Source organism: Heterocephalus glaber, unplaced genomic scaffold (genome assembly GCF_053883595.1).
Source record: "Heterocephalus glaber isolate CG9 unplaced genomic scaffold, H.glaber_assembly_v1.0 deba00000943, whole genome shotgun sequence".
NCBI lineage: Eukaryota > Metazoa > Chordata > Mammalia > Rodentia > Bathyergidae > Heterocephalus > Heterocephalus glaber.
Genome location: NW_028258175.1, coordinates 14,194,935 through 14,207,265, shown reverse-complemented (window position 1 = coordinate 14,207,265; position 12,331 = coordinate 14,194,935). Strand labels below are relative to the sequence as shown.

General features: G+C 52.3%; 1 protein-coding gene across 10 annotated transcripts in view; it reads right to left on the bottom strand.

Moving 5' to 3' along the window:
* Positions 1 to 12,331, bottom strand: part of Abcc6 (ATP binding cassette subfamily C member 6) — a 52,840-nt gene that overhangs the window by 21,646 nt on the left and 18,863 nt on the right. For all 10 annotated transcript variants that reach the window (XR_015450502.1, XR_015450501.1, XM_087209189.1 and 7 more), the window contains 8 exons: positions 12,157 to 12,244; positions 8,761 to 8,836; positions 7,760 to 7,886; positions 7,414 to 7,590; positions 4,951 to 5,118; positions 3,919 to 4,093; positions 2,514 to 2,577; positions 1,033 to 1,153 (listed from right to left, as the gene is read on the bottom strand). Coding sequence is in view for 8 of the 10 variants with exons in the window: in XM_087209189.1 (XP_087065315.1) it covers positions 1,033 to 1,153; positions 2,514 to 2,577; positions 3,919 to 4,093; positions 4,951 to 5,118; positions 7,414 to 7,590; positions 7,760 to 7,886; positions 8,761 to 8,836; positions 12,157 to 12,244 (996 nt within the window). In the remaining 2 variants the exon portion in view is untranslated. The remainder of the gene's footprint in view (positions 1 to 1,032; positions 1,154 to 2,513; positions 2,578 to 3,918; positions 4,094 to 4,950; positions 5,119 to 7,413; positions 7,591 to 7,759; positions 7,887 to 8,760; positions 8,837 to 12,156; positions 12,245 to 12,331) is intronic.

The window sequence follows — 12,331 nt, the reverse complement described above, 5'->3', positions numbered from 1 at the left end:
CTCCTGACAGCATCCCATCCAGGCTGCCCTGACCCTCAGCTGGGCTGCATTTCATCACCCTTCATTTCTTCTCATCATGATCAGAAGTCAGTCTAAGTCAGTGGTGGCAAACCTATGGCCTGGGTGACCCAGCAGACTGTTTGGATCACTCAAAGCTCTAAAAGGTTCGCCATCACTGGTCCAAGCATTTACTGTCTGCCCCCTTCACTAGCATGAAACTTGCAACAGGGCAGACTTTGCCTGGCATGGAGTGTGAATGCTGGGTGGATGAATGGACGAACGGGCAGGCGGATGTTTGCATGAGTGGGTGAATGAGTGGATGGACGGATGGGTGGATAAATGAGCAGGTATATAGGTGGCAGGGTAGATGGATGAGTGGGTGAACAGATGGGAGGACAGATGATACATGCGTCAGCGAGGGGTAGGTGGATGGATGAGTGTTCAGATAGATGGGGAACAGATAGGCATACAGATGAGAGGATGGCTGAATAAATGATTTCACAGGTAGGTGGATGGTTGGTGGGATGGTGGATGGGTAAAGGGGTGAATGCACATAAAGATGGAAGACAGGGTGGATAGGTGGATGGGTGGGTGGGTGGATAGATGGATGGATGGACAAAGCAGTATGGAAGAATAAAAACAACACAAGCTTCAGATTTGGACCGACCTAGACTTGGTTACCAAGTTTGTCATACATACAAGACTCTTAACTCTCCCATAACTCAGTTTCTTCATCTCCAAAATAGAGCCAGCACCATCTTTTTTTGGTACAGGGGATTGTACTTGGGACCTTGCGCTTTTGAGGCAAACGCTGGAACCAGAGCTAAATCCCCAGCCCAGCACCATCTATTTTTAAGGATGGTTATAAGGGTTAAAAGACACGAAGGTCTAGGATCTTACTTGGCACACAGTAGGTGCTCAGTAAAGGTTAGGTCCGCCCCCCCCCTCCCGCTGCGCCAGGGCTAGATCTGGTAGGAGGCGGACTCGGGCCTGGGGGCAACAGCAGGAAGGGAAGGAGCGGCTGATGGTTACCCGGCCGTACTGCACACTGCCCTCTCCACCTGGCTGTCCTGTCCCCCTGGGACCATCTAGAGCAGCTGCCGCCTGGGCTTCTGAGATGCCACCGCCCCTTGTAGGGGTTGGCTTTATGGACCTGTAAGTTAGAGGTGAGAACAAGTCAGTATCTTTCCCGTGGAGGGTGACCCAGCCCTCAGGCCCTGGGGACCGCTGAGCCCTAAGGTTCTCTCCTCTCCTCCCCTCCCCTCCCTCAGCTAACACACTGAGTCCCGCTGGGGGTCAGCTGCCCTTCTCCCCATGTGGCAGCCAGCTCAGCGCCATCCAGCACCCCAGAGCCAAGCAAGCCTGTTCCTCCTGTGACATTTCATGGAACAAATGTTTGTCCAAAATTGGAATTGTTCTCAGTCTGGCCTAAACGTTGCTGCAATTGTTCTGTCCCTAATGTTTACCCTCATGTTTGTTGGCCCAACCTAGCAGGTCGGTTTTGCACTGATTAAGACTCCTTGAATCTTCCTTTCATCTGTGGATGCGTGGGCTGACTTAACTACCCCATGCCTCAGTTTCTCCACTTATAAGATGGTGATATCTACCATTTTGATGCATCACCTATCCATTATCTACCAACTTATCATTTATCAATCTGTTTATACTATCACGAATCACCTCTCAGTGCATCTATCCATCCTTCCTCCTATTCCCTGTCCATCTTCCCATATACACACATCCATCCATCCATCTCTATCTGCTCTCACTCAGGATCCTTGTGCAACAGTGCCTGTGTTGCACTCAGGGGAGCTCTCAAGGTGGCTCACTGGGATGGGAAGGGAGGAGCTATACCCAGCCTCGATATCCCCAAGGACTGAAGCCCCCACGGTCCCCCTGCATGTCCCCTGACCCCTGGCACTTCAGCTCCAAGTGTCTGGCCCTCTGCTTCACTTGGTTGCCCTCCATAAGGCAGGCCAGCTGTAGGTTCTGCTGCGACAGATAGCCCCACTGTGAGTTTAGCTGTGCCCTGGAGGCTGAGAGAACAGGGGACAGTGGACCTCCTCCTGGTGGCCCCCTCTCCGCCTGTGTGTCCTGCCCAGCACCCAGTGATGCCTTGGGTGTGGACTTGAGTCCTCTGGCTGGCCTGGCTGTCAAGGCATAAAGGATGAGGCTGTTGTGGTCATGGTGAGGATCTTTCTTGGAGCCCACCTGCCTTACTGCAGCAGCGAGGCAACTCTGACAAACCGTCCTCAGTGCACAGTAGGGCGCCCACCATGTTGGAGGGCCAGTTGTTCACATTGTGAACTGGCCCTCTGGAGACTTTATCATTTTGGCCAAAAGACTGGCAAATATCTCTTGGTGAATCATGCCACACCAAGCACGTGGAATATCCAGCAGGTGCTCCACCTGTGATAGTCTGCACCACACCACACTCCACCACCTGAGACGCAGTGGTCACAAGTAGGACCCACAGAAATCTCAGCCTGTGCCCAGCACTGCAGCGAACTCACCTCTCTGATCTGTGGTCAGGCCTTCTGCCTCCAGGGTCACTGGTGCTGGCTGCAGGTTGTGCTTCTGCAAGGCCAAGGGAGTCCTATCACACAGTGGCAGCCACTCCACAGGACCCAGATGCTGGCTTCGACCATCACTTTATGAGAGCATCCGTGTCCCTGATCTGGCTCCTGCTGCCTTTCCAACCTCCCAACCCTTCCCCTGGGTTCACTTGGGAACCTTATTCATTCGTTCCCCATTGACTGACTTATCCACTTAGCAAATATAATTCAGCACCTGCTACACACTTGGGGTTTAGAAAAAAGCAGTGGACATTACACAAAGCCAATTTCCCCTGGCTCCCCAGACATCCTTGCTCAACCCTATGCCTGGAATGCTCTTTCCTGGCCAACTTCCACCCTCAGGTGCCATGTCTCCCAGGAAGGCCCATCCACTCCCTAGTCTGGGCCAGCAGAGCTGCTCCCGCTGGCATGAACCATTGGTGGTTCATCATGACTGTCCCATGGGGTGACTCGTGCCCCTGGTGGTAGAAGTGGTGCAGTCATGCATGTACCACCTGTGGTTCAAGCTGCCCAGCAGCGAGACGTAGGAACTGTGGCCCCATCATGAACATGTTAAGCACAAATCCATGAACAAAAAGCAACTGCTGTTTTAAGGCACTGAGATTTGGGGGTTGTATGTTATGCAGCATTGTCACAGCAAAAGCTGACCAGCACAAATAGGTGTGCTCCGTTTTCAAGCCCCAGGACTGGAACACTGAATTGACACTTAGGGCTTTGACAAGGATGGGCCGGTGCTGAGCAGATGATTCCAGGAGAGGTAGCACCAAAACTGGGGAGACCTTGGTGCGAGTCCTTGCTTTTGTCATGATGTAGCACATACTCTAGAGTCCAGTCGCTTGGGTTCACATCCCAGAGCTGCCACTTATCAGCCATGTGGACCTCAGTCTGCTCATCTGTGAAGTGGGGACAATGAGAGCACCAAGCCCCAGAGGCACTGCACTGGTTCAATGAGCTGCCGCAGTCTGTACTTGTTGCTCACTGTGGGTACACTGGCACGGCTGGCCCAGCAGCCTTGGTGTCCTCAGGGTTAGCAGGAGCCCCAGCCAACATGCTGCAGCTTTCTAGGCACCAACGACCTTCGGGCTTGGTCTGTGCAGCAGCGTCGAGCATAGACTCGGGCTGGACGCACCTAAGTGCCCACGGGGGAGCTTGGGCGTGTGATCCCTTCTCTCTGCTCAGCTGTAGGATGTTACAGCATCACCTCGCACAGCCCCTGGCTCACAGGTGCTTCCAGCCCGGCCCACAGGAGGGCGCTGAGGGTACTCCAGTCACACCAGGGGACTGTGGAGCCTTCTCCCAGGCAGCAGGACCAGATACAGAATCAGCAAAGCCCAGCCAGTACCTCTGTCTCCTCCACCGCCGGACTGTCTGGCTCCCTCCAGAAGTGCCACCAGCGCCCCCTTCCTGCGGAGCAGTTCCTGGTAGGAGCCCACCTCTGTGATGCAGCCGTCTGCCAGCACCGCGATGCGATCAGCCTGGGGCAGGACGTGCAGTGCGTGGGTCACGAGGATCCGTGTCTGCGTAGAGAGGGGCAGAAGTCACGCACATGTGCTTGGCCGGTCTTCCGCAGCCAAGGGTAGGGAGGGCTTCGTCCCCGGGCCCAGGGTGGCAGAGATGCCTGTCTTGTGCTCCTGCCCCCTCTGGAAAGCAGCAATGTCCACAGAGAGAGATCGAGGGTCTCATTCGAGCCATATCTCCAAGCAGGAGGAGGTGGTGTTCACCTCAGCCTCGCCCGTGACCTGAGGCAGAGCTGGGCAGTTGACGTGCTCTCAACTGACTTTGGGGTCACCGTGTGGGGATTAAGGGTAAGTTAGAGACATCATAGGTCAGGGCCGGGGATTTAGCTCAGTGGTTCCATTGCCTGCCTCACAAGCGCAAGGACCTGAGTTCGATCTCCAGTACCAAAAAAAAAAAAAAAAATGACATCATAGGTCAAGAGTGCATTTATTACACAAAACTTAATGAAGGTCCTAGCTCAGCCACACAGCACACTGTGGAGCCCTGGGCTTCCCCTTTGTAACTGTGGGGTTCACTGGCTGCCACTGCTCAGCACCATGAGAGTATTAATAGCCCAGGAAAAGGTCAAAATGCAAATTGCATGGTTTCTGCTAAATGCCTATCACTTTTGCATATCCTAAAATTGAAAAAATCCTAAGTAGTTAAACCTCAGACTCTTAAACAAATAAGGGGTGTTGCAAGCCACAGAGATTTGGGGACTGTTTGTTATGTGGTAGTATCGCAGTAAAAGCTGACAAATACAAAGGGGAAAACTGGACTGAAGGGGAGAGTACTGAGATAGCGTGGGTAAAGACTGGTTTCTAGGGGCTTCCTCTTCCCTTGTCCTGTGGCCTCTGACAAACATTCCCAGACTCACTGTTCCTTGGAGCAGCCCACTGGGCCCGATGACCTGGTTGAAGACATGCTGGCCAACGTGCGCATCCAGGGCTGCGAGGGGATCATCCAGTAGGTACACGGCAGCCTTTCTGTACACAGCCCGGGCCAGGCTCAGCCGCTGCTTCTGGCCCCCAGAGAGGCTCATGCCCTGTGGTCACAGAGAGGGGCAAGGGGGTGGGTCTACATCACATCTGCTGGGTGACACGGAAATGACTGGGCCAGGCAGGTCGGACACACCAGATCTCAGTGTGCCTGTCCCCTGGGCCACAGCTAGTGAAGGGCACCCACTCCCATCCAGCATGCCCTGCAGCCTCGCCATTCCCTTCCAGCCAAGCTTCCTGGAGGAGTGGTCCACACCCGAGGTGTCCACTTTCCTCCTGTTCACTTCCCCATCCTGCTCAGTCTGGTTCCTCCACAGACACAGCATTCATGGAGGACATCACTCGTTTCCCTGTTGCCTAATCTGGTGGTATTGCCTTTTCAGTCCTTATTTTCATTCATTCATTCATTTATTCAGCTAATTCTCATTGCATGGCTACTCTGCATCCAGCAAGGTCCTAGGCTCTAAGGATACAGCAATGATCGGAACCAAGTCCTTGCTCTTCTGTCTCTCATTCTAATGAGGGTAGGGCAAGGGGACAGACAATCCATGACCCAAACAGGTAAAGCAGATGGTACACAGGATGGTGTCAAGTGCCATGAGGACCAGTAAGCAGGTGGGTACAGAGTGAACTGACCGGAGCAGAGTCACTGCAGGGCGGGGTAAGGCAGCCAGGGCAGTCTGAAGGTGACAGAAGTGAGGGGAAAGTATGTGCAAAGGGCCTGGGGTGAGGATGTACTCTGGGTATCAGGGAACACTGCAGGGATCCCTGTGGCTGAACAGAAGCAGGAAAGGGGGAGCATGAAGGGACATGTGGAGAGAGAGAAGTAGGGCCAGACGGGATGGCAGGGCATCTGGCCAAGGAGGTCAGGATTTTGGCTCCCTCTGGCCAAGCAGTGGGATTGGGTGAAGGAGGTTGGGGTCAGGAGCAAGGAGCCATCGAGGAAGCTACTCCAGCGATGTGGTGGGGCAAGGGGACATTCCAGGCCTGCTCCTGGGGAAGACACAACAGGCGCTGTGGATGTCAGAGGAAGAGAATCAGACACACAAGGAGGGGGTCAGAGCCTTCAGGAGGAGGTGGTTCTGGGGGACCGGGCATTTGGCCGGGGTGTGACACAGCTGGGCAGACGTGGAGGCAGCCGGCACCTTTTCCCTTCTGGAACACTCTTCCCTGGCCTCCATGATGCCCCGCCCCACCACCCTTGGTCACTTGTCCGGCTTGTCCTCTGCACTGCAGCCCTTAGCAGGCTCCCCAAGACCCTCCCCAGGCCTCTCCTCTCCTCCCAGGAAACCTCACCCCTCCCTTAACTTGAACTCCCATTTTCTCACTGACAATTCCCTAATCCAGGGGTCAGTAAGGCTTTTTTGGGAAAGGCCAAAGAGTAACAGTCTTGAGCTTTGGGGACACAGTCTCTGTCACAACTGCTCAGCTCTAACTTTTAACCAAAAAACTAGCCATGGACCATAGGAAAATGAATGTGACTTGTGTCTCAATAAAGCTTTATTTATAAAAGCAGGCAGTGGGCCATATTTGACACATGGGACACCATTTGCCGGTCCCTGGCCAGTCCACAGCTCTGGATGCCTATATCCTGTTTATTGTACATCTCTGCCCCGACCCTTTGCTGAGCCCCAGTGAAGAGAAGAAATCTGACCAACATCACACAGCAGGACAGAGCAGGGCAGGAATCTAGGTCTTTGTCTCGGTTTTCTCACTGCTGAGACAAAATATCTAATGCCCAAAGTTAAAGGAGGAAAGGTTTATTTTGGCTCACAGTTTGTAGAGGTTTTAATCCATAGTCAGCTGGCTCCAAACCAGAGTGGCGTGACACAGGGACATCAGGAAGGAAAAACAGGCCATGGCAAGGTAGGGCAGGAAGAAGCAAGCAATGACGGCAGCAAAGGCAGCAGAAGCAGCAGCAGCTGAAGCAGCAGCCTACCTGCCTCTCCCTTTTATAACTTCCAGGCTACCACCCACACCCAAGGGTGGAAATTCCTTAATCCCAGCATCACACACCCTAGATCCAGTCATCTCTGAAAAAACCCACCTATGACTGCATTGGGCTTTGTGGGGACATCGACACATAAGCCATAACAGTCTTCTTACTGGCAGCTGTTGGAAAATATTTCATTACTAATCCTGGTTACAACTCTCTGCTTTTCTCTCTGATTCTATTTTCAATCATTATTAATTAACAACTATTGGGTGTTGCTACGTCTGACCCTGAGCTGGGACCTTCTCTCCTACTTCCCTGACCTGCTCTGTCACTGTCCACAGGTCAGGGAAGCAAACAGCCCCTAGCTGCAATGCCTCCTCATCCCAAGAAAGCCTGAAGTGTTCACCTGCTCCCCAATTAGGGTGTGAATGCCCGCAGGAAAGCTGTCCACATCTGGCCCCAGGGCACAGGCCTCCAGCACCCTCTCCAGCCAGGATAGGTCCAGCTCCTGCCGGAAGCACACGTTCTCCACCACTGAGGTGTTCTGGACCCAGGCCTCCTGAGGCACGTAAGCCACCGGACCCTGAAACACAACTCACTTTTGAAGACAGAGGTGGGGATGATTCTGGAGTAGAGGGGCTGGGCTAGGAGAGAGGAGATGGAAGGGTCTTAGCTGTGAAGAGGGCCATGGGAGGAAGGAGGAAGGGGCTTCCGGGATGGGGACCTCTTAGCAGGGGGGAGGGCAGCCTCACCTGGATGCTCACGGACCCTTCTAGCTTTGACAGCTCCCCGAGGAGGGCGGAGAGCAGGGAGGATTTCCCTGTCCCTACTGGGCCCACAATAGCCAGCAAACAGCCCTGGGGCACAGTGAGGTTGATCCTAGCAACCCAGGAGAGAGATGCAGCCCTGGTCAGGGTCCATCTGTCTGTGCAGGACAGATGAGCCCTGGACACGGCCAGCCCGTCCAGCTGGCCACTCCTCCACGCTTCCCCATCCTTGTCCACTCACATGCACACACACTTTATACAGGTGTGCACACACACATGCAAACTCCACACATGCATGCACACTCACACAAGGACACAGGTACAGGTGGCACTCATATAAGCATACTTGTAGCCACATACCACAGGTGTGCACACTTACGAAGCATCCACATGCAGCTACCACACACAAGTGCACCTGCTCACATACATGCACACAATCCACACAGCTGTGTGCACACATGTATACAGGCTTGGATACATATATCTGTACAGTCCTCTCACATATGCATGTACATGCACCCACTGTGCACAAGTGCATACACACACACACACACACCTGTGAAGATGGTTCATGCTGTTCTGCCTCTGCTCCTGTCCATCTCCTGTAGTCCACCCTCCACCCTGCAGCCCCAGGGACCTGTTAAGACCTAAATCAGATCACCACCCTGCCCTGCTGAAGCCTTTCTGCATTTCTACCCCGCTCAAGGTCAAAGCTAAAGTCTTAAAGACTATGACCCACGTCCAGCCTCATATGCTGTCCCCTCGGCCAACTGGGGAGCAGGGAGGCATCTCCCCCTCACTAGGGAGGCTCAGATGCCCTGCTGCCCTATCCATGAAGATGCCTGCTTTCCTAATTCTGCTAGGAAACCCCCAACATGGGGCTGGAGACCTGCCCTGTCTCACAGTCAGGAAGTGCCAGGTGCTCCACACATCACTTTCTTAGAAAGGTGGAGGTAGCTCCTGGGAGGTGGGGGGGTCATTCCTACCTGTGCAGGCAGGGAGGGCTCTCCTGGGACCATGCAAAGGTGCCATCCCGTATGGCAATGCAGTCCTTCCCAGGGGCTACAGGGCACAGAAGGCGGGTCACTGGGCGGCTCCTGTCTGGCCTATCCGGGGACCCCCTGGCACCTACCCACCAAGCCCAGTAGTAGGCTGTAGCTGAAACCTCCCAGGGAGCCACCTGCCTACTGTTCGCCAGTTGTGGGTGAACTTGCAGGGATTCCATTGTGTCCCGTGGCCACATAATTCAGGGGAAGGCAAACCACAGCCAGGGGACCAAATCCTGCCTATTTTTACAAATAAAGTTTTATTGAAACAAAATCGTGGGCCAGGGAATTAGCTCAGTGGTTCCACTGCCTGCCTTGGAAGTGCAAGATCCCGAGTTCAATCCCCAGTACAAAAAAACAAAAACAAAAAAACCCCCGCAATTGTATCTATTCGTTTATATAAGGGAGTGGTTGAAAAATACAATGAATGTTTAAATTTTTTAAAAAACATTACAGTAAAAGACATCACCAGGAATAATGGGATGTGTGTTCAAAGTTGAGTATTTTGAGAATATTGAGGGTGATCAATGGCGATATGCCTGTTACTTGTAATAAATATTTTATTTAAACGCTCACTTATTTTGATCACCCACTGATCAAACATTTACAGCAACGTCTGCCAAATGGAAACATTATGGTGTGTCCTCATCCACTGGATCTGGTACATGGGACTTCCGGCTCTTTCCAAAGTCAAAACGGCCATGAAGGGGTGGGATTTAGTTCAGTGGTTTCGCTGCCTGTTGTGCAAGCGCAAGGACCCGAGTTTGATCCCCAGTACCAAAAAAAAAAAAAAAAAAAAAAAAAAAATGGCCATGAAAGGTAAACATTTTGAATTGATTCAGAACATCGAGACAGCCACTAAAGACACTCAGAAGACTTTACAACTGCTTCAGAAAGTGGCAAGAACGATGAGATAAGTGTGTTTGAAGCAACGGGGATTCATGGCAATGTGTTATTATAATTTTTTTTTTTCTGTTACCAAGGATTGAACTCAGGACCTGGTGCTTTAGAGACAGGCGCAGCCCTACTATAATACATTTTTAAAATTTAAACATTTGGGCCGGGGATTTAGCTCAGTGGTTCCGGCGCCTCCCTCGTAAGCGCAAGGTCCCAAGCTTGATCCCTGGTACCAAAAAAAAGAAAAAAAATTTAAACATTTGCCATATTTTTATCAGTTTTTAAAAATGGCTACTTTCACACTACAATGGCAGAGTTGAATGGTCATGACAAAGACGTAGGGCCACGAGTCTAAAGTATGTACGCTCAGGTCCTTTACAGAAAAACTTGGTGAGCTTGTGATATAATTTACACCCAATCCAAGGCTTTGGCCAATGGAGGGGGCGTTGTTTATCTCACTGGGATAAGCAGTGTGGAGAGAGGTGGACGGCTTCTCCTCATCTCTGGGTCTCAGATTTCATCCCTGTGATGAGGGAGGATCGAGATTAGGAGTTCTCCACTCTGAACACACATTTGGAATCCCCCGGGAAGATGTTCTAAAACAAAGCTTTCTATGGCTCAGCCCAAATCAATTAAATCAGAATCTGAGGGGTGGATTCAGCAGGGTGCCCAGCTAAATTTGAAATTCAGATAAAGAGAGAAATGTTTACTCCTTTTGGTATAAATATGCCCCCAAATATTTCACGCGACATACATATACTAAAAAACAAATTCTCTTTATCTGAAATTCAAATGTAACTAGGCATTCTATATTTTCATTCATGAATCTAGCTACTGTACTCTAGGGGATTTGTCTCATCTACAATCTGAGGTGCAGGAATCCCTCTCTCCCTTGCCCTCCACTTACCCATCTGTAAAATGAGCAAGTCCTGGAAGCACCTCACTCACAGTGCTGCTCAGAGAACGTGGGGTGCTCTTCCTTGCTTCTCTCCTTTCTTTCCTTTCCCTTCCCTCTATTAAGGATTGAGCCCATGGCATCATACATCCCAGTTTTATAAAGTTTTATTGAAACCACTGAGCTACATCCCCAGCCATTTTTATTTGGAGATTCTAAGTTGCCCAGGCTTGGAATTGTGACCCTCCTGGCTCAGCCTCCTGAGTAGCTGGGATCACAGGTGTGTACAACCACGCGTGGCTGGGCTTATTTTTACACAGAGCACACTGAACTACGTACCATGTGGTAAGCATCCACTTAGCACGAGCAGTGGGTGTCAGCATTCATCTCACTGTTGCAAGCACAGCTTTGGGAGACGGAGGCTCTGACCCCAAACAAGTGACCAGGTGTGTCAAACTCATGGCTAAGATCACACTTGGGTCTCTGGTTGAGGACCCATATTAACTCCAGCAGAGCTAATGGCACAGTTGTCATGGACCCAAGCTATTTACTGAGCAGCTCCTAAAAGCCAGGTGCTTGCTGTCTCTTGTGTTGCTATGAGGATGCTGGCAGTTGGGAATCTGAGGCCAGGAGGGGAGGAGTTGCTGCCCAGGGCCCCAGAGGGAGGGGTGGGCACAGATCTGAGCCCTGTTTCTGGGTCTGAACTCCCGAATCTCATTGATTAGGCTGAATGAATCAGAGGAAACTGGGTCAGAGCTTTGAGTCATCTCAAAAATGCCAATTTTGGGTTTCTTAGAGGGCTCTGTGCTATTTCCAGTTTTCTCCCTAATAATTATACTAAGAACACACATCTATAGCTGACTTTGCACTGGGCTCTATGCCAAGGGTATCATTTAGTTAAACACACAGCCGACCTTGACAGCAAGCACAGGGAGCAGGTGTTATGATCCCCACAGATGGAGGCCCTGAGGCTCCGAGGGGTTAGTAACTCGCCAAGGTCAGCGCTGGGGCCAGAATGTGGACCTGGCTCATCCATCCCCATGGGCTGGGATTTTTAACCACTCCCCAGGTGTTTCTAGGTAAGCAGGTTGACCAGATGGCCCAGCAACAGGTCACCCTCCCACAGCAGCAGTGGATGCTGCTAACCTACAGGTGGAAGGGAAGGTGGAGCAGAGCTGGGAGGCCCTGCTGACCAGCACGCAGCGAATCACCTCCCGGTGGCACCTGTAACTCTGATCTTCTCTCCACCTTCACAAAAGACACCTGGGCCTCTCTCCCTGGGGTTTCTGGGTGAGGGCAAGGACTGGTTAGAGTGCCCATTGCTGGGCACTCAGAATGCCGCCTGCAGGAGACCTGGGAGCAATCACTGAGCAACCTACAGAAAAGCAGCCCACAATGCCTATTTCCGGTGACAATGCCAGCGGCAGGATCTGCACCTGCCACCCCATGCCCAGCAGTCCTGCGGTCCCCAGCGAGGAGGCCGGGTCTCCTCATGTTCCTCCACACCAGCCTCCCACAGACCCTCTGCTGCACTCAGCACTCACAGCCTCTGGAGGGACTCGAGTCCACGGCGCCAGGGTCAACTTCCTCCAGGTACAGGAAGGCGGCCAAGCGGTCAAAGGACACCCGGGCCTGGGGAAGCCAGAGCCCCGGTCAGCACAGAAGAGCGGAGCGCTCAGCCCTCGAGATGTGTGCTCGAGCTCCTGCCCACTAAGCCCT